The sequence below is a fragment of the Anopheles stephensi genome, chromosome 3 (genome assembly GCF_013141755.1).
Source record: "Anopheles stephensi strain Indian chromosome 3, UCI_ANSTEP_V1.0, whole genome shotgun sequence".
Classification (NCBI taxonomy): Eukaryota; Metazoa; Arthropoda; class Insecta; order Diptera; family Culicidae; genus Anopheles; species Anopheles stephensi.
Window position 1 is genome coordinate 59,673,037 of NC_050203.1, and position 21,851 is coordinate 59,694,887.

At 46.2% G+C, this 21,851-nt stretch overlaps 2 protein-coding genes across 9 annotated transcripts in view; both read right to left on the bottom strand.

Moving 5' to 3' along the window:
• Window positions 1-3,198: 3,198 nt before the first annotated feature.
• LOC118509291 (myosin-VIIa) overlaps window positions 3,199-21,851 on the bottom strand; it is a 37,861-nt gene continuing 19,208 nt past the window's right edge. For all 8 annotated transcript variants that reach the window (XM_036049715.1, XM_036049709.1, XM_036049712.1 and 5 more), the window contains exons 3-11: window positions 14,780-14,826; window positions 11,128-11,388; window positions 6,920-11,049; window positions 6,586-6,849; window positions 6,387-6,526; window positions 5,088-6,309; window positions 4,871-5,017; window positions 4,676-4,796; window positions 3,199-4,608 (exon numbers count right to left, since the gene is read on the bottom strand). In XM_036049715.1, coding sequence (XP_035905608.1) covers window positions 4,402-4,608; window positions 4,676-4,796; window positions 4,871-5,017; window positions 5,088-6,309; window positions 6,387-6,526; window positions 6,586-6,849; window positions 6,920-11,049; window positions 11,128-11,388; window positions 14,780-14,797 — 6,510 coding nt within the window. In that variant the 5' untranslated portion in view covers window positions 14,798-14,826 and the 3' untranslated portion in view covers window positions 3,199-4,401. The remainder of the gene's footprint in view (window positions 4,609-4,675; window positions 4,797-4,870; window positions 5,018-5,087; window positions 6,310-6,386; window positions 6,527-6,585; window positions 6,850-6,919; window positions 11,050-11,127; window positions 11,389-14,779; window positions 14,827-21,851) is intronic.
• Window positions 11,399-14,122, bottom strand: LOC118509295. Its single transcript, XM_036049727.1, has one exon. The coding sequence runs from the start codon at window positions 12,218-12,220 to the stop codon at window positions 11,495-11,497; it is 726 nt and encodes a 241-aa protein (XP_035905620.1). The 5' UTR covers window positions 12,221-14,122; the 3' UTR covers window positions 11,399-11,494.

Consider the following 21,851-nt stretch of genomic DNA (forward strand, 5'->3'; position numbering starts at 1 on the left):
GTGCGAGCTTTTCCGAAATGATAATGCTTTGCTTGCTGTGGGCGCTTTTCTTGCTCTTTCTCCACCAGCAAAAGGTTAAATCTTCTTCGGTGGTGCGTTGGGATGAATTTCACCTCGGAAGAGGTTACTTCCGATCGGTAGGCTCATCAGTTTGTCAGTGTACGGTCGGCTCGTGCCGAGGTAAGATCGATTGCTCGGTGGATCGTTAGCAGCACCAGCCGGTGAAGAACAGCAGCGTTGCAGTGCAGACAACAATTATCTTGTGGAGGAGTTTCTGTGTCCGCAGCCAGTTACAGCCCGGATACCGGTGGTTATAAGTGATATCCAACGTACAGTGTGAGTGTTATAGGTACAGTGAAGTGGCAGTGCTTTTCGACGTGGCGTCATCGGCGGGAGGACGATCAGAGCTAATTGGAGTATTTCTTGAGGAATATTGATAGCAAGCTCATGAAATCTTTGATTAGGTCTGGTTGTTGGCTCGAATAGTTACAACAGATGGAACAAGATTATTGTGTTGAAAGTTAATCAGTGGGTGGATGTACACGTATTATCATTTAACTTCTTGTATGGCTGTGTGAAGGCGGGAAGCCTATACAAGACTGAAGATTCTAGTTCAAAGGTTCAATTTTCAGATTGACTGGCTGGCTGGATTTCTAGCTTCCTCGACTTAATTCGCAAATAGATGGTTAATCAGTCCTGTGCATGGTGGAACAATCCGGATTTAATGTCGTGATATAAACCGGTGTGGTGGGCTGCTAGGTAATAAGCCGGCAACAGTACCATGGTCGACTAAAATGTATGATCGTACCTTTACTTAGTTTTTTTAAACAGTTTAATTACCTGACTTATACGGTGAAAATATAGTTTATTTCGGTTATGGTTAATTTTGCTTAATCGAGCATAGCTGCTACTCTTTGGTATTTGATTAAATTAATGCAAAATTTTCTGTACTAAAAATTCTGTACTAAATGGAGGCGCCTAGTACGTGATACAAAGCTTGTTGAAATTATGTACCAAATTTATCTGTTTTCCACTATCGGATCTTTTTCGCAATATGATTCTTCAATTGTTCATAATAAGAGTTCGACAAATTTGTCTCTAATTTAAGAAAAAAAGATAAATAAAAACTGAATATAAAAATTAAACAACAAAATTAAAAATATTTCTATTTCACTTGTTTACAAGTTTACCATAAGGCAGCCTCATCAGCACGTTGGAGTCGCTTTAATTGGCGTGATAATGAGGCTGCCTCGTTGCATTCTAATGATCGCAGCGTGTGGGAAAAGCTATCACGCACCGATGTGTGTCATAAATCAAACAAATGAAACGACGCTTTACTAGTGCGCCTATTTGCTTCTGCTTAAAGCAAAATGGAGAGCAAAACAATTCTCATACAAGAACGCACAATGCAGACTGTTTTATGGTGGGGGAGGGATTTTTTTTATTCAGGCAAAAAGTGGGAGGAGATTGAGCGCAGGTCATGCGTGTTAAAATGTTGTAAAAGATGGTGTTTTGCTGGCTTTGGTGGAAGTTGTCTTTGGTGAACGCTAGCTCGTTCCATTTTCTTTTATCATTTTTTTTTTCGATTTAGCTTATGTTATGAGCAAGATAAAAGGAGTAAAATACGACAAGCTTAAAATACATACAGAGGCAGCAGCACTATTTCATCAGATTGGAGCCTCAACTATAGAAGTAGAGTGGTCTTATAGCACTCCAAAATAATCTTAATAAACTTAAAAAAATAACTTGTGATAGTCGTTCCGACGAGAGGGCGATGAGATAAATAAATTTCATATTAGAACAGAAATATCACAATATCAACAATGTCCAATGTTTCAGATAGCTGTACATTTTAAATGAGGTAATGTAACTATTTTCATGTCCGAAGTTTCAAGTAGATATGGAAGCAAATTTTATTTTTTTTTTTTTATTCATAAAGAACGGCCTGGCCGTATTGCTCAAATTTTAATTTAAATAAAAACATAAAATAGTTGAAAAATAAATGTTTGCTTCCTAAATATTTGATTTGATTTTATTATTTCAACTGGTTTAAATTGATAGTTTTGATCATTGCTGTATATAATGTTCAGTTGTTCTTCGTATTTCCCATTACAAGAGCAAACAATCAAAAATTATTATGCTGTTCGCCTTTCATACACACTTTACAACCATTGGCGCAGATACCCCTTCCATTAGAATCACTTGTTTCTATCTGTCTCGCATTATGCTAAGCTTGTAATTTTTAACGATTCAGTTCTCTCCAATTACTTGGCTTTGCGGATGGCAGCAGCGGTGTGCGAGGTGTAAAACCGACTGAAACGCGAAGCCGATAGGATTGGATTAAGGTTCAATGCGACGAAGACAAAGTACCTGCTTGCCGAAGGTTCTGACCGTGATAGAGCACGACTCGGAAGCAGAGTATTAGTTGACGGCGACGATCTTGAGGTAGTAGAGGAGTTTTGTTACGTTGGCACGATCGTAACTTCGGACAACAACGTAAGCAGCGAAATCCGAAGGGGAATTCAGGGGACAGGCTCTACAGAAGAGTTTCAGAAGACTTCAACACCATATATCGCACACTGATACAGCCGGTAGTCCTCTACGGGCACCAGTCCTGGACTATTTCAAGCGGAGGTCACCAAAGCACTCGATCGGAGAGTGCTACGGACTATCTTTGACGGTGTGTGAGAGCAGGGCGTGCGGGGAAGGAGAAAGAACCACGAGCTAGCTGAGCGAGTTTGGCGATGCAGACGTCCTGACGGTAACCAGAGCCAAATGCCGGACTCATGCCCTACCAGGAAGGTGCTCGTCAGCGACCCGTTCGGCACGATGCGTAGAGGAGCACAACGAGCTCGTAGGCTCGATCGAGTGAAGTCAGACCTGAGCAGGCCATGAAAGAGGAAGATAAGATCTGATTTCGTCACATGCTGATAGTCGAACCTAATATTTTAGCAATTATTTAAAATATTCTTTTCTCACACGATATTTCTATTGTCGAGATGAGCAGTGGGTCTCATCATCAACAAGTCTCCATCATTTCAAGATAGATTTACTATTCAAATTGCAGCGAATTGGCTTTATAAGTCACATTAGATAAAACATTTTTCTCGAAATCTATTTATCAAATTATAGAGACTTTGGAAAACATTCTTTCAATTTCAACCTCTTGCTCCAAAACAACAAAAGAGTGTGTTCACATTATTTTTCAATTCTGTTTGTGTTTATTGCATAGATTTCGATCTCGGAAATAAGTAACTAAAAACGCTCCCAACGTGCTAACAACACCGGACTTTTTTTTTTTGCTTTCACTTCATCCAATTTCACCCCCACATTCTGCCGCTATAGATCGCCATCGTAACGTAAAGAACTAGCTAACCACCATGTTTTTGTTTGATTTGTTCGCTCTCTTTCAAATCAAAGCCGAATCTGCATCATCCTGCATGAAGGCATATGAGCCTTCCCAACCGTACGCAATGCGCAAACAAACTCACACACACACACATACGCTCGCACACGTACAGCTACAATAAAAGAAATTAATATTCATTACAGCAAGTTCAATAATATTATTAATAGCAGCTCGTTTTTTATAATAAATCCATCAGCAATAATAACTAGCGTGTAACGTGTGGTTGCCTTAATGCTATCCTGCTAGTCGCCGCAGAGGAAAGAAACAAAAAAAAAAGGCGCGAACGATAAAATATAGCAAAAAAGGAGCCTAATGCCTATCGAATAGAGTGAATGAAAGGGCCAAAAAGTATGTGGAAGAATGTTTTTTTCCCCCTCCTTATCTAATGAGGATGTGTGCGCCATCTTTACACACAAGCAATCCTGGAGCCGGCCCGTTGAGTTACGCGGACGAATTGCTTGCCACTTTTCACACCTTAAAACGACAACGTTCTCCCACTCTCTCTCTCTCTCGTTCGCCGTAAACTTGTCCCGCATAAAAACTACCAAATGCCATTGTTTTGATTTAAAATTTAGAAATTCACATTACCCTCGTATTCCTCCCCCGGGGGAGGGGGTGCCAGTTTGAGTAGTTCAAATCAATAAAAACAATCTAACTACGAGAGGGGACAAAAGCTAATGTCTACCTTTTTTGTTGTGTTTCTTCTTAGTGTTTCCTAGCTTTTGCGCATCAATCAACAAATGTTTTTCTCGGTCGATGTGGTGTGGTTCATTTTCACATGTCCTTAACTCAACCGATGCCGAGGACAGTAGAGGACACTGTCTGTCTTACCATAGCGCGATCGTGATAAATATTTGTGCTAATGTATCTCCATTAATACGACTTTTGCTTCCAGAATTCCAGAACTAATAGCTAGTACAGAGTAGCCGACCGCTAATGCTGCTTCCTCTCCCATGGACGGAACTGGTACACGACTGCTGCACGAATCGTCTTTACTTGACGCGGATCGTGCGCTGCTTGTTCATGTTGGTCAGCATAAGGGAGATGTAGGACGTGAGCAGATCGTCCATCTTGTAGCCGAGAGATGTTTCGCACAGCAGCTTCGAGCCACGCACCAGGTTGCCGATCGTCATGTGGAAGTAGGTGTTACCGGATGACCAGTTCGAGATGCGTGTGAACGGGTGCGTTACCAAGATGTCCTAAACGGTGGGTACAAAATCTCGTTACTAATCGCTGTCGCTTTGAAAGGAATCAAAACATCCTTACCTTAGACGTGGGATGAATTAAGCTAACACCGTGCTTGTTGATCGCGATCAGCAACATTTCCGGATAGTTGGGTTCGGTTGTCTGTTTCACCTCGAAGAATGCCGAACCAAACGTTGGCCATCTGAAGGATAATGCGGGAATGGATTAGTATTTGAAAGGCCCCGAACATTTGTCGATGTCGAGGAAAGGCCTCACCTGTACACGATCTTAAGGAATGTAATTTTGGCATCCTCCGGCGACATGCCGGCATCCTGGTTGTACGCAGCCACGATCGATCGTTTCCAATCGTTCACGTTCTGCAGCTTGATCAGATCGGACGGTATCAGCTCGCGTAGCATTTGCCTTTGAGGGAAAAACAAACCAATCTGTTAGCTTGAGCTTCTCCACTGAAAGATGTTCAGATCCAACTTACGGTATTGCTTGCAGCTCCTGTTTACTCTCACCGAACCGCACACGGTACACCAGCGCTGCCAGCTTGATCGCTTCCTCCTTGGAACATTTGTGATAGCCACGCAACAGCTTCGGCAGCTCCTGATGGTAGTGGAAGATCAAATCCGCATTCTTGTCCTTCCCGGGCACCGTGTTCGTCCACAGCTTCTTCATGAAGAACACCTGGTACGTGAACTGGGGGTTCGATCCGTCCCGCGTCGGCCGTGCCTTCTTGATCCAGTCCGTCAGATGGCGCACAAAGTCGAAGAAGAAGTCTCCCTCTGGCACTGAGATTACCTTGTCGGCGATCTTCACGAACAGGCTGAAACCTTCGCTCGAGCGCAGATTCAACCGCTGCGAGATGTTGTGGCAGAAGTCCTTGGCGCGCGTCGACGAGTCCACCTCGAACGCTTCGTCCGTATCGTCCGGGAAGTACACCTTGTGGAAGATCTGTGTCGTCTTGTGCTGGATCGCTTCCACCTCGACCTGATGCGGCGGGTACTTGCGCTGCCCGTTGCGGATCGTTTTCTGCAGCCGGTGCAACGAATCCTGCGATATCGGATGGCGCCGGGTACGCAGAAACAGGGTCAGCTCCTTCAGCAACTGCTGACTGCACGCGAACAGCCCGGTCGACAGCCACATCAGCTCCCAGCCGCGCTCCTCCGACAGCCGGTTCCGGTTGTCCGTCAGCTGCTTCATCAGCTGGCAGTAGATTTCGTCGCGCAGGATCTCGTGCTTGAGCGGCCCGTCGAAGATGTGGTCGGTGATTTCGTTGCCGATACGTGGCCGCTTCGATGGCAGATCTCCCATGTACTTCATGATGGCAATGAATGCTAGGCAGGACTCCTCGGCCAGTTCCTCCTTGGCGAGCAGCTTCTTCAGCAGCGGTTGCTTGAGCGGTTCACGCGAGTAGCGCCACAGCTCGTCACCTCCGCGGCCCTTCGAGCTGAGCGTGCTGAGCGCCTTCGACATGGTCCGCTTCGGTGGTGGCCGGAAGTGATCGAGCGAGTATTCGGCCAAATTGTGCGGTCGGTCCCGTCCCTCGGTGCTGCCGTTCGAGTGAACCGAATTCAGGCGCTTGCCGTGATGAGCATCCTCGACGCTAAACAGGGCCAGAATGTCTGGGGGAGGTTTCGTGAGAGTGGGCAGCACGTATACGATTTCCGCTGGGAAGTCTCCTCGCTCTTGCGTCCGCTCACAACAACCTGCAATTGAACGAGGGCAAGTGGAAACCGTAAAAAGATGTCCGAAGCTTAAATGATCGATTTCGATCCCAACTTACCTATACACCAACCAGAATTCAACACCGTCTCACCGGTGCTTTCGTCCTCCAGAATAATCAGATCACCCTTCAGGAAGGACAGGAAGCTGGTTCCTTCTCCCGGTGCCTTGTAGTCTTGCAGGGCTATCACAAACTTTGAGCTGCAGAGAAGAATCCAGTTTTCACAAAACATAGCTTAAAAATCGCCAGGATGTCTTACCGTTTCTTTAATCCCTCTAGGAAGTACACCACCAGATCCCGTATGTCCTCGGCGTTCGGGCTCTGGAAGGTGAACTCCTCGTTCCGTACCGTCGACAGCGAGAACGTTTGCGTGAACACCTTGTTCGTCTTTTGACTCGATACGGCCGTTATCTCCGGGAAGGACAACTCCAGCAGCACCTGTTCCTGATCGTCTACCACATACACACCTGTCCAGTTGACCGCAATGATAACGTCGTTCTTCGGCAGATTTGGACCAGAGTTTCTAAAACGCGTAGGCAAACATAAAATTCCCCATTAGAACGCCTCCAAGAAACATCTCCAAACACACCTACCTATAAGCTTCATAGAACCGCGAAAATAGCAGTGGCCATTTATACTTCGCATAGCTCACGACGTCCTCCTTCACCTTCAGCGCGGCCGCCTTTTCCTTCAGATAGTAGCTCTTCTTGTACGCCGTTAGCACCAGTGCCGCCCAGCGATCGATTGCCTTCTCGATGCCGGTCAGACAGTAGTCGGGTATGAAGTTGGGCAACAGCGTGTACAACCGATCCATCGACATGTCCGTACTGTACTCGATGTAGTACTGTTGCGCCGCAATCATCGCCAAATCTTCCTCCTTATCGCACCGATACTCCCCAAACTTAACGCCTCTAACGACCTGCTGATAGATTAGATTCGTTGCCACCTGATCCTCGATCGGGTTATGCCAGGGAGCGAAAATCTCCTTGCGGAAGAACAATCGCCACGGTGCGTTCCGTTCCTGAGCGCCCTGTTCCTTCGCGTACTGTTCGCACTGTGAAATGGCATCCATCACATGGTCTCCACCACTGCCCAGCGAGGACACCTTGTCGAACAGCGCGATGTAAAGCGAAAATCCAAACTGATCCTTTAGTGTGATCTTGTCCGACAGTTGATTGCACAGCTCCCGCGCGGTTGTAGCCGAGTCCGCCAGCAACGTTTTCGTGTTGCCATCCATAAACGTGATCGGAAGCATGATCGGTTTTTTCGACTTCGTTGCCTGAAGCTCCAGCCAAGATGGAGGTTGATTGCGGGTGCCATTGTTGAACGTACGCTTCAAGCGTTCCTCACAGTAAGGCGCATAGCCCGGAGGTCCTTCCCGGATGAACGAGCGCAGATAGTTGACGAACTTCTCCGACGGGGCAAAGCAACCAACGCACAGGGACAGCAAGATCCAGCCACGTGCGTGCGATGACTTTGACGGGTTGTTTGTGAGCTGTTTGCAGATCTGACAGTAGATCTCATCACGCAGCTCCGCCCGCAGTATACCGTGACCGATGATAAAATGCAGCTTTTCTAAATTGGACGTTGGACGGGACTCTAGCCACGATTGGTAGCTATCGGCCGTGTACTCCTCATCCTGCAGCCGTCGACGCACATCTTCGCCCAGCTTGTTCTTCCGTTTGAGCGTTAGCGATACCAGCTTGTGGCGAATGGAGCGGGGTTTCTGCTTGAGGAACGCTTCCGGATCTAGACCCATCATCTGGGCCTCCTGGAACTCCTTGCTGCGGATAAAGTTACGTCCGAGTGTTGCCGTTACCTTCGACATGACGGACGTATTGTCGCGATCCATCGTGTGGTACCGTGGCTCTGGTAGATCTCCGGTAAAGCGCAGGATTGTGATCCACAGTGCCTGTGCAGCCAACTGATCTCCTTGCGTGTGCAGCGGTAGAAGCGGATGTTTGAGCGGTTTCCGTGAGTAGTAGTGCGTAATGTTGCCCTGGAAGTAGGTGGCAGCGAACTTCTGGAACTTGAACTCCGACAGATCTTCCTCGTCCTCCGAGATGGTGTGTATCGGACCGATGATGTCGTCGTGACTGCCGGCATTCACTGGAAGATCGTTAAACACGGACGTTTCCCGGCCACCGTGAGGCGTCGGTGCTTCACTACTAGAGTCGGGCAGGAAGTCAAACATCGCCTCCACCAGCTTACTATCGTCGACCGGTTCATCCGCTTTCCGGGCCGCATCATTGATGATGTTCTTCTTCACCTCCACACGCCTTCTCTCTTCCAGCTCAATCTCCATCTCCTTTCGCTCGATCTCGTTCAACCGATCGCGGTAGTGCTGTTCGGCTATTTCCTTCGCCCGCTTGTTGCCCTGATGCTTCAGCTCTTCCTCCTCCATACGCCGTAAGCGTAATGCCTCGTGATGACGCCGGAATTCCAGCTTCAGCTTGTGGTAGCGCTTCATCGCAATCATCCGCCGTACGTGGGATTGGATTTTGATAACCGCCCACATCTTGTGTCCGTACTCACGCCTCACCAGATAGCCACGGATGCGGGCCTGCAGTCGCACGATGTGTCCCCGCAGATGGCGGAACCGGTGGCTAAGCACACGCGATCGAATCAACGCCTGTAACCGCATGTACCCGATGCGCATCTTCTTGTAACGTTGCCGTTGGGCGTACCCCTTCCAGTACTTCTGAATCGTAACGGCTGCCTGACGCATGCGCAAGAACCGCCTCCGGTACACCCAACCACGGATCGATCGTTGGAGGATCAAGATCTTACGCGTCAACACCCTGTCCCGCTCCTGCTCCAGAAACAGGTCGTGTGCATCCTTGAGGAAAACTTTCGTGTGACCTAGCTGATAGTCAGACCGTCCGAGCACCGTTGCACAAATCTTCGACGTGGCCATCCGACAGTCGGTCCGATGGGCAGGTGGAATGCCATTTATCAGGAACCGATACCGCTCGACAAAGTCGCGGAAGTTGTGTCGAATCGGATACCCGGCACGCCGGATGCGGATCGTCTCCATCATGCCCGAGTAACGCAGCTGCCGACAGCACAGTGCCCGATCGAACATCATCGGCTTCTTCAGCTCGTTCGGCTTAATGCACCGGATGAAGAACGGCTGACACTGGCTCAGTGTTTTCATCAACGAATCGAGACTCTTCTTGAACTGCGTCGAAAGGGTCGGTGTGCGTTTGCGTGTTTCCGCTCCCATCCCGATGTCCTCCGCAAACACCAACTGCAAGAATTTGTTGGTGGAGCTCGAAATGAGCTGCAGCAGATCGGCGCTAAACGTATCGCGATTCTTCTCAAGGAAACCTCGCGTATCGTAAAACACTACCCCAGCAAAATGATTCAACCCAAAGCTGGTGTTAATGTCGGACTTCGGCTTCAGGTAGTTCCGATGCGTGCCGTGCGTTTTGTGCAGCTTCGCCAACATCGTCTGATCCGTGCCTTTCGGGAACTTGCTCTCCTCGTCGATCAGCGCCATAATGTTCAGCTGCTTGATCGCGATCAGATCCAGCGCGTCCTGGTTGTCCACAAACTCGATGTGCTGCCAGTTGATGCTTTCGTGATTGTACTCCTCCTGCTCGAGCTTGAAGATGTGCTGCACGAAGAACTGCTGCAGATTTTCGTTCGCAAAGTTGATGCAGAACTGCTCGAAGCTGTTGTGGTCGAAGTTTTCGAAGCCGAAGATGTCCAGCACACCGATGGCACTGCGTGTCGATGACTTCGGTTTGTAGATGGCCTGGTTGATCTTTTTCACGATCAGCACAAACAGTCGCCCGTAGATGCCCTTCACGAACGCGTCCCGCACATCCATCGACTGGTCGCGGGAAAGCGTCGACACGACCGTTTCGCCGTGCGCAAACAGTGTTTTGCGCGTGAGGGCATCGATGAACGGTTGCAGCGGCACTTCGAGCAGGTTCGCCACCCGCTCCACGTTGATATGCTCCGGAATTTCCGTCGCGTCCAGATTATCGATCACGGTCGCATTGTACTTGATGTTGCCCGTGTGCAGTAGGGCGGCAAGCAGCTTCAAGATTTCCCAGATCTCGTGATCCGAGAAGCATAGCACCTTCATCGCCGACCGGATGTCCGCAAACTCGGCCGCATCGTTACGTCCATCGCACCGAATACAACCACCCCCGGTAAGATACCGATAATCGGACGCCTGCCCAAGATCCAGCCGACGCTTTTCCTCGGGCGATAGCCCAGCAAGCAAACAGTAGAATATGTGATAGTTCCGCTCGTCTGCATTCTGCGACACGATGCGCGACTTTTCCAGCAGGTACTGTTCGATCTTTGCACCCTCAATGACACCGGCACTGTTAAAGTGGATGTCGATGTACTTGCCGAACCGGGACGAGTTGTCATTGCGCACCGTTTTCGCATTACCGAACGCTTCCAGAATCGGATTCGCTTCCAGGATCTGTTGCTCGATCCACGAGTGTTTGCCACTGATCGCGGCCAGATACTGCAGGATCAGCTTTGTACTTTCCGTCTTGCCGGCGCCCGACTCGCCCGAAATGACGATACACTGATCCTGCCCGTACCGGCGCATGTGTGCGTACGAGTTGTCACCGATGGCGAAAATGTGCGGCGGCAGTTCACCGATCTTGCGCTCCTTGTACAGCTTGATCTGGTCGGCGGTGTAGATGGGAAGTATCTGGTACGGGTTGACAGCGACCAAAATGGAACCGGTGTACGTCTGGAAAAAAAAGGTGGGGAGAAAGATTGCGCATAAGCAACACGAGCTGCAGGTAGTAACGCTCTTCCCATTACTCACGTAGATCAGATTTTCGTTGTAGCGGATGAGCAGGTTTCGCAGGATGCCGGCCTCGTGCAGGTCGCCGAGCGATATCATATCCTCGACGCCCTGCACCGAGGACGCATGCATCGCCTTGATGCGTCGCTCCGGTGTCAGCCATTGTTCGTTGCCGTCGTCGTCGCGCACCTGAATCCGACGTCCTTCCGCTGAGATTACACGTGCCCCGATCGCTACATCGAACTCACGTCCGGACACGGGCTCGATCCAGATATAATCACCCTACAAAAAAAGGGGGAGGAATTAATCAAACTCAACTGTAGCATTTTTCTACAAAGTCGACTTAGTCTACATCACAACAATTATAATAACAATCCCTCTTTATTACTCAACATGGTCCATCAATCATCACTTCCAACTTGATCAACGAAGTACCATCGCGGGACAGAAGATCGATTTCGCTTCGGTTCAACTGTAACAGATTCCACTCCTTCTGAGGACACACGATCCCCGGAAATTCTGCCCCGGAGTTCGTCAGCTCACACAACTTGACCATCTTTCGACGTTGGTGCCGCAACAGTAAATCACTGATAGACAAATAGCCCAGCACCGGCACACCTGTACCCATCGTTATTAGCCAGAAAACTATGGACGAACTTTTCTCCTCATCGTGATCTCCCTGCCGACCACCTTCGACACCTCTGATACGAGTCGTTCGACAACACATAACCAGCACGGGTAAGTAGTTTTTCAACGAGCTAAATCGTTGTGGTAGAAACTGATTTTCAACCGCATATCCTTGCTTTACGGGGTGCAGATCTGCTCGTCCAGGCTGCCGTCCACCGTACGCCAACACTCCAAGACAGTAGGGTGTGTTTAATGGGAAGGCATTCTCCTCGAAATGGAACAGCATCGTTTCACGATCTTCGATCGAGATGAAGCTAAGGTTCGAGTGATCGCGCAGATAGTGCTGCAGAAAGTTCGAAGCCAGCAGGGACTGATCACAGCCGGGTAGTGGACATTGAGATGGCGTGGTTGAGCTGGTTTTGGTTAGATTGGTGGTTGATTTCTCTTTCGGATTCTTAGACGATTGGACGAGCTTGGAGCGTTGCATTGTATGCAAAAGAGGACCGACACAGAGCTACCTGGTAGAGCGTTCGGCGGTTGTACTTTTTTCGACGCATTAATTTCTGACAGCTCAATGAAAATGTCAAACTCCAAACAACGTACCTGTGGTTACTTTGATTACAAATTATTGCCGGTAAAAACATGTCGTGAATCGGTCTTCTCGGACTTCTGCAATATGTCAGAGCTCTCATCATCCCTCAATATGTCCATTACTTCAGTAAACTTAAGACAATCATCACTTCAAGGCCGTTTAAAAAGTGAGGAACCATGTTTAAATTGCAGCTGGAGCACATCAGAACTATTTCCCTCGGGCAGGAAGCAAAAGCACTTCAGCACCGAGTATTAAGTAACCGGGTTCGCTAATCAATGCACTCCATTTCCTGCAAACCCTCGCTGGCCTTTACGCGTTGCAATTCCTTTCCTCGACAACAATCGGCAGTGCAGCGAATTTCCGACCCTTTTGCTTTCCTACACGCCCTCAACAGCCGCCAAGTGCGCGTGTGTTTTGTGTGGTGGCAAAATTTTCAATTCGATTCCTTCCACATTGCATTCGGTGGCATTATTGGGGCTAGTGGTTTTTGTTTCTCCTCCTCCTCCCGTCTTCTTCTTCTTCGAAAAACCCTCCGCACGGAAACGCCAACGCACACGCGGATCGAACGCATGAGCGATGAGAGACGCGATCGAGGAAAAGTAAGCTCACGTGCACGTTGCCGTTAATTAATGATGAATATAAGAAGGCCCTCACTGTACTCTTTCACTAGTGGCCGTGCAACCGGGGGTGCCATCGGTACCACACTCGAACGGGTTTGGCTACGTGTGCGCCAGAAGCGCACCCGGAGCGTCTGCCTACAGGTACGCCACCATTTCCCCCCTTCTTTCGTAAGCGAGTCACACACTGAGACGTAATGCCGACTCGAAAACAGACGCAGGGGAAACAACAACAAAAAATGTGCTTCGTTCGCACAGCCAACCAACAACAGTAGTTGGAAGTGGTTGGAAGTGCTTCCTCAAGCGTTTAATTTATGACTGTTGCAGAAAAGGTAGCGCAAAAAAAAAAACGAACTGAAAAAGGCCAACATGATATATTGAGCAAAATAGCGCATGGAGGAAGGAAACTGGCCGACCGACGACGAAAAGCCAAACAAACGCTGGTAAGAAGTCAGCTGAAGTTAAGCCCGAGGTGCAATAATAGTAGTACAGTGAGGGAGATACTTTTGCTAGAGACACATTCAATGAGGTAGAGCAATATTTCTAACCTTTCTTTGCAGTTAACGCAAAAATGTCACATCAAAACAAAAGCCATCCCACCAATACTAAGAAAAAATGAAGAAGCACCGCTAACCAAAACGGGTGGCCCAAAAAAACGACCCCCGCTAAATCAGCACCGAGTTCTTAATCGATTTTTGATTGTGACTATCCTCCACCTCAGGTTTGTGAATGAGGTTATGGCTGATTTCGCTTTCAAGCACATATTTGGCCGTTAGTTTTTTTGTTACATTTGATGATTTATTAAGGGAGTTAGTTTTCCCGGTAGCAGCATCGAAAAACTATGCCGAGCGCGAGTTGGTTCCGGGTGGTAAGACAGTCCACCCTTAAATGAAAGCTTCCCGAGATACTCAGCTCATCCATGGGCCGCTCGTTAGTGGTTGAGATGGAAAGCGGTAATTGAAATAATCACTCGTCAGTCCGGTGATGTGGATAACGTTTTTGGCATGTGTGTGAATTTTCTTTTTACTGTATCTAATTTTTTCTGGTAAAATTTATTAAAATAAAAATTAAAAACCTTTCGACTGGGTCTGATACTTCAATAAAAAACTATAAATAGAACCAGAAAATTACATTATCACACTTCTTATCCACCGTCCGTATCAAACACGCATTCCCGGCTGGCATTTCTTTATCATAAATACCTCATCCATCATCAAGGTGCCAGTGCTGGGAAACGCTGGACATAAATTCATTGCCAACATTCCATTGAAGAGAACCCATTAGCAATTGCTCAACGCGAGCCCAACCTTGGTTAATATTTACCCTCAAAATGTGTTGATTTAATTCACTTTATTTATTTTGTTGTTGTAAATTTTAACAAATTATAAATACAAACAAAGTAAAAAAAAGCAAACATCCCAACGCAATTATTGGAAAGGATTGTTTTGCTCTGTTATTAATCACTTGCCAGCCAAACACTTGAATGTGGGGCAGCTGAAATCAGATCATAAACATTTACACACAACAACCCCTACTTGCGACACTGTGAAAATTAAACACAAATGTTGATCTAACAGATTGTACAAACAAATGGACATTGTTGCGCCCTCGTACCATCCCTGTTACTTGTTAATTTACACCTCCCTTGTAACTACGAATATTCCCAACCCTCTTCACACTGGCTTTTCCTCCTCGATCGCTTTCCAATTTATTGATCGTGTACGGCGACAACATACACTCGAAACATTGTTTTATTCAGCTGCTCCTCGGCTACGTAGAGACGAACAAGACGAACTTACAATCATACCCACCCTCACCGGAAAGCAAGTACACTTACCCGTGTAACGATAACCATTTTGACGCCACATTGACTTCTGGTTTAATCTGGAATGAAAAAGGGGAAAACAGAGAGAGAGTGTTAGAGACAGTGAGAGAGCGAAAAGCACACGATTAATCCACAGTGAACCACATTGAGGAAAAGCCTTTTCATTGTATTGTTCTGGAATAAAAACAGGAAACTAAAAGCCACTGCAGTCTGTCCGTAGCACACAGACATGTTCATTTCCGGTTGAGAGAGAGCAAGAGAGAGAGAGACCGACGAACGATGCTGAGATGATGAAGCAATTGATGATAGACCCGGTACGAAAGTGAAGTTTCGTGTGAGCGATTTTAATACGAAACACTCCAGCAGAACACTCCAGCCAACAGCAATCTCCGGTGGAAGTTTTGTGGATGGTCTACAGCCATCTTTAAACCACACACCGTAGAGGTGAATCAGTTGCTGAAGCTAACGCCCGCGTACGACGCCCGACTAAAACGAAAGATTTGTTTACCAAGCGACGAACCTTTTTTTTCTATTTCGGACGTGGAAGTGGTGGACCGGGAATCGAAAAGTTGCATACGGCGAGGAAGTTAAGGTTGGCACCGGTAGGAGATGAGCCTGTTAGTTCCGTAAAGCGTGTAAGCTATTTAAATTGTACGTGAACGCTTCCCGCTGTCTGTTCGAAATGGAACGGAAATGTCGGTTGGAATGGGGCACAGGCACAATGGCAATGGGACAGTGGCACGAGAATTTATTAGTGGACGCAGATTGATTTTCTTACAAGGAAAACAGGTAGTTAAAATGCAAAAAAGCACAAAAATCATTATAAAAAAGGTGGTTAAGCAATATATCTAATATTAGAATTTAGAAAATTGTCCGATAACAATAAGACTTATATTTTTAAGATATTTTCTTACTATTGACCTTTTTTTAATATTTTTTTCTTAGGCTTCAGACTCCAATGCAAAATCTTTGCAAAACCTCCCAACATATTTATCAAATTCCGTCAAACCACAAACTGTTCCAGATAGCTGTTTCCAGGAAAGAAATTTCTCCCACATACCAAAATCTGGCGAGTGGTTATTATCGCTCTTAAGACGGATCAAATTTAAAGCGAGTCCTAAAAGTTTGCAATTAACCCTTCCAGGCGACATAAAACAGGTTATATAGCTCCCATGGGACGTCTCATTTCTAAGAAGAACTGAAAAACAACATTGGAAGACCTGTTCCTCGGAGAGTGTTCTTACGAGAGAAGCAATGAGAGACGCAACAGCTCCCCAGTCCGTCAGCCCTACATAACCTGCAGACCGGTCTTGTCTCTGGACGCGCAAGATTCGACCTCATTTTTTGTGCCCCACACGCTCCCACCTTCACCACCTGATGCGAAGAACTTGCGAAGAATTCGAAGGCAAAAACAGAGGCCGGCGGGCAAAGAAATCGTAATGCGATAACGTACACTCCTCGGATTACAAGTACCGCTAGACGATCGAACAGTGATCTTGGGCGTGCGCTTCCATGCTTATGTACTGTGCACCATGTGGTAACAGAACGTCACACATACACACATGCACAGCGAAAGCTTTCAATGGCTAGCTTGCGAAATTATGTAGCCAGAGCAGCTGAGAATTTATGCCACGATGAGGCGCTGCTGGCCGGCCAGGTTTGGCTTAGTGTTGGTGTTTACGAGCATCGCAATTGTACGTACATCCCCAGAGCTCGGTGTTCGGTGTGGCTTCTTAAACTGGAGAAAGCAAGCACAAATATTCTTAATTATTATTTATCAACTAATTTACCTGCTATCATTACGTGCAACGCACCATTGAATTTGAGTTTTTTTTATTATAAAAAACCCAGTTCAATAAAAAAGAAATTTAACCTAATAAAACCATTGAAAGGATTAAAAAGAGATAGGATTGTAGCATATTTGATGAGCCATCAGCACCATCGTCAAACTTTGGAAGCCAATATTCCAAAAGCACAATAGCACAGCCATTCGCCGTGAGGTTGCAAAACATGTCCAAATAGAAGAATGAAGCCCGCGGCAACCGTCCAAACCGAATGCTACCGATCGCAATCATCGTGGCGTGGTTGATGACGTTGATCATTTTTCTCCATCTTCAAGTCCACTCGGTCAAGTCCAGCAGGCAGCAGAACCGGCTTAGCCGAACGGATCCAGTTCTTCGCCGACCCGCTTTCCACCCGGCCTCCCGTTTTGCGTGTATGCGTGTGTGGTGCAAAACGTCACGCTAGCTTATTTTCACCTCATCTTCCAAACGGCTCCATCACGGGAGAAAGGAACGAAGTGGCCGAACGAAAGGAACGAAGCAACCAAACAAAAAAAAAACAACCCACCGACCGACAACGGCGACGGTCAAGACCACAAGCCACAAGACCAAGTCCACGTTGGCGAAAGATGGAGCGATGATTTCTTTTCCATCCGCTTCCTAGAGTGCCTGAATGGCGAGGGCCGCGTCGGAGACCGGTTCAAGATTTGTGATAGCGATCGATTATGGGTAAGACTTATCGGGGGACCCGTATTCATTGCAAAACGGTCCCATTTGTGCACGGCATAATCGGTCAAACAATGGCAAGGGGAGGTACTCGCGGTTAGCTGGTATGTTGATGTAATCAACTGTAACGGACCTTAAGTAAATAATATAAAAATAGCTCTATCAATGAGAGGTTTCGGCCGTTTTAAATTTTTACTAAATGTTAAACGTTTCAAACAGTAAAGCTTGACTGGATTATCAGTATTTGTATAGTGGAAATACTAACCTACTTTTGAGCCGATCGATTTGTGATGTCGATTGCGCAAGATACGTGTTATCGCGATCTAGATTAAAATCTAATTTTACCTTACCCAGATACGAAATGTTTTTAGTATAGCTTGTTCTTATTATAGCCGATATATTGGCAAACCCAATAGTGCCTCTAGAGGTAGTTATGACATTCTTGAGCTTGAGTTGAGCATTTAAAAAAAGTACCGATTCTTACGTATTCTCTCTCACTCTCTGCTTGGCCTAACGACCTCTTATTAGTCATGCGTCTCATTTCTGGCTTACTAGACTTAATGACACAACGTAATTGGATAGTCAGTCCTCAGTACAGACAATTCTTTCGAGTTAAGATTCGATGTTTCTGCGTCTTAGCAAGACATTCAAATCAGTATGATCTTTTGTATCATATCATATTATTTTTTGCCATATTAATTAAGTAGGAGCATTCATGATCAAAATGATCCAGGACCAGCTAAACTTTTTTTTTGTACTTCAAGTTTAATACCTCAGCAAAGAGGTTAGAAATATTGAGTCATGAGGTATAAACAATGGAGGCAAAACTATTGAGTATCATCGAATCATTGTCAGTTAGTAGTGAATCATTGATTCTGGATGTGAGAACTGTCTAAACGGTAAAAAAAACATCCCGATCAAGATGGGTATTTTTATACAAAAGCTGCCGTCAGCATTTAAGAAGAAGCTGTTAATGTGAGAATAGAGCAAGGCCGTCTGACGAAGCTCAAAGATTTAACTACTCACTATTAACTGACTTCCAAACTAGAAGAGACTATTAACTGACCTCCAAAACTCTATGACTTAATCAATCGCTGTAATTTGTAAACGTCTTTTGGAGGGTTATATTATCCATTCTGTAACCTAGATCAACTGATGCCCATGCCCAGAAAAAACTTAAAAAATTTGCCAAATATCTATACTAAAAAGCCATAGTGTAAAAAACCCAACTAACTGTCAATGTCTCACTTTGTTTTTGCAGGATATTTCTTGTATGTAGAAATTGAGTGGTATTTTAATGGTAGGTTTATTTTGAAAAAGTTATCTGATGGCGTTAAAGTTTTATTTCCATTTGATGCTAGGCATTTTAGGCTAGGCACAGCTCCATCGTTCCACTTATTCGTTCGGTTTTCCGGACCAAATTTTTTGTTTCTTCCTTGCGATAAAATCATAAGAATCTGCCAGCTGTGAAATCGAAATATGAATATGTATAATATATAATATAAATTCCGACAAAATCGAAACGATTGAGCTGTGCCACCAGCCTTATTCTATTTTTTGCTTTCAATTGCTACTGTAAGCTATCAATTTGACGGATTGTTTCTTCTTGGTTGTAAGTCAACAATTCCAAATTTTGATTTTTTTTCCAGTGTCTTACATGTCTCATCGACAAACGCGCGTGGGTAACAAAATATTACATAAAAAACCTCAATCAACTGGATCAACCCTCACCGATACCACATCAAACGGCTGCTGTCCCGCAAAAAAACCTTTCCTTTCCCCATTGCAAGCACTCATTGTCTCCACGATGCAGTATAATACTACAACGAAAGGCTTCAAGACGGTTGGAAACAAACAGCTATATAGAAACAAAAACCTAGCAATATGCGGCACATGAGCTAACATTTCCCATGTATGGCATCGACGACTGCCTTGTCTTGTCTTTTCATTTCCACTTTTTCCACCCATGTGTACACTCTCACGTACGCACAAACACACACACGCACACCTCCAGACCTGGGCTAGAAGTAATCGGATTTTTCACGATTCCACAGCCAAAGCCCTGTCCACAGCTCGAGCGCTGTCGGCACTAATTACGGTACGCGGGCCAGTGATAATTACCACCGTGCAGGAACGCACACGGGGACGCACAAAGTCCAACCGTACCGGGTTGGTACGGGGAGAAGATAACACGATCACACGGCCGGTCGGCATTAAGGTGCTCGTAGCTCATTTTTCATTTAATTTTTAACCTCCCTACGTCGTTTAGCCGTACCGTCGGAAGGTACCACCGTACATCGTTCGGTTGAAAGTGGTCCAGGACACACCTTTCGGTGCAAACGCGCACAAAAAGGTAAAAGCTTCGCATCTGGATTTGTTTCTGTGACAGTAATGACGAGTACGCAGGTGCTCGGTCGGTAAGTAGGAAGCAGCTTCGACGCTGTTTTACTTACTTTAAAAGTGCTTCCGGTTTGGCATAAGCACAACGATTTGGCACAAGAGGCAACTTCCCAAAAATCACACATCTGCATTATCTCCTCGAAAGCTTTGGTGCAATACGCTGAGCACTCTTATCATCCATAAAAGCATAAAAGAGCAAACAATGCTCGCCAGCAAGCATCCGACACCCATCTACTGACGCATGCATTCCAACCTCGTGCCGGTGACCAACGGCACGAACACCCGATTACCGTGGTAAAATAAAAGTAAATCCAATCACTTCGTCCAATTTGATATGAACCGCTGGTTGGGTTGTTAAACAGTCCAAAATAGTGCCGTGTCGATTACTTCCCGGCCAGCAAACAATGGGAGAATGGGAATCGTACGTGCTGTGATGTGATTTATCATTTACAAGCACTTTGATAGCGTGCCGGGGTAATGCTGATAGCACGATGTCGCTCGATCAGATTACCGCTTCGTGTTCACTAGTTTTGGGCAAGCTATTGACAATATCTCAACATTGCTTTACTTGCACCTAACATCACCCCTTCTAATCAGCAATAACGTCGCGGTCGTTCAGTTTGAAACTATCCACCCTGGAAGTCAATTTTTAAATGCCCCGCTTTCGCACCCAGCCCACGCTCGGATGAATTATCTGCTTATCAGCGGTACACACATGAAATCACATACAACATGACTACCACCCGGCATCCCGGTCGGTCAGATAACAGGCTACCCCACCAACCCAACTACCTTGCGCAAGGTCATCTATGGTAAAGATTTACCGAATGGGAGACAACACCACCCAACCAAACAAAAAAACTGTCTCGCTTATCAGTGACGTTATCATCCGTGCGTACGTTCACCGCGAAGCATATGAAGCAATCCTGCCGTGCGATAAGACGGCCAAGAATTTCTTTCCCACCTACGTACGGTTGGCTGGCTTTTGGAGGTTGGTTACACACAACAAAAAGGTCAATTTAGAAATATAGACTCTAGAATTTTTCTTAACATTTTTTGTGCTCATAAACGCTTTATACGATTAAACATTAGGGGACAATTCTCAATTTTGTCCCTGTTCGTCTAAGGTGTTGTGAGGCGTTGCCTAATGAAGGCCTAATTACTTCTTCTTTCTTGGCCTCTCATGCCTGCCATTTCTGGTTTACTAGACTCACTGATACCGCATAGTTGGATAGCCAGTCCTCACCATGGGAGAACGGTTCGGATAGGATTTGAACCCCAGAAGGCCTAATGAATTCAACTATGTTCTACATTCATCCATCAAAAATCCATAAAACCTCAGTTCACCAGAGAGCAGTGACTTTTAGGGCGGTCGCACATAGTAATCGATCACACCTGGATCGATTATCAAGGCTCTCACAGTTGAGTTCCTTCATCTCGTGAGATGCCATGAGGTTCGGGATCGAGGATGGTGTCACTCGAAACACACACTCTCTCTCTCTCTGGCGCGACTAGTGGATAGTTGGAATAAACCTTGTAACGTATATGTAACGGTGAACGCGTGCATACAACTTTTTTACTTGTGTTTCATACGCTTGACGACAACCCTAACACATAACAGTGACTTCTTACAATAAAATAAAAACATTAGTAAAACAATTTAATACTTTGAATCGGAATAAACTCTATCACTTACCAACCACATGTGAAGAGTTCCTATGCTTCCCATATCTTAACAAAACCAAACCCAAAAACTCAGGTGTCCAACCCACAGCATAGATCATTCACGCAAAGGAAACAGCTCCATAACCTCTCACCCTCTCGCGATCGTCCACCCGCCACGCTAAATAGTCCCGAGTAATTGCATAAATTGCTTATCTGTTCATCGTTCGTCAACGTCGACGCACGGACGGACAGCGAACGGAGACAATGATGCGGGGACGACAGTTTCTCAACGCAGCTTGGAAAAAAGGGGAAGGTTTGCCGGAACAAACCACCTTACGCAATGGACTATCACTTTCCCGACCGTACGCACCGCAATGAAGGCGCTGCTGCCACGTGGTTTAAAGGTTCTCTTCCAAAACTCCCTCTACACGGTCCCGTTTTTTGCGCGGTTTCTGTTTCCACTACTGGCCTCGTGTACGGTTGCTCCGTAGGTTGGTTGGTTGGAAAATGTA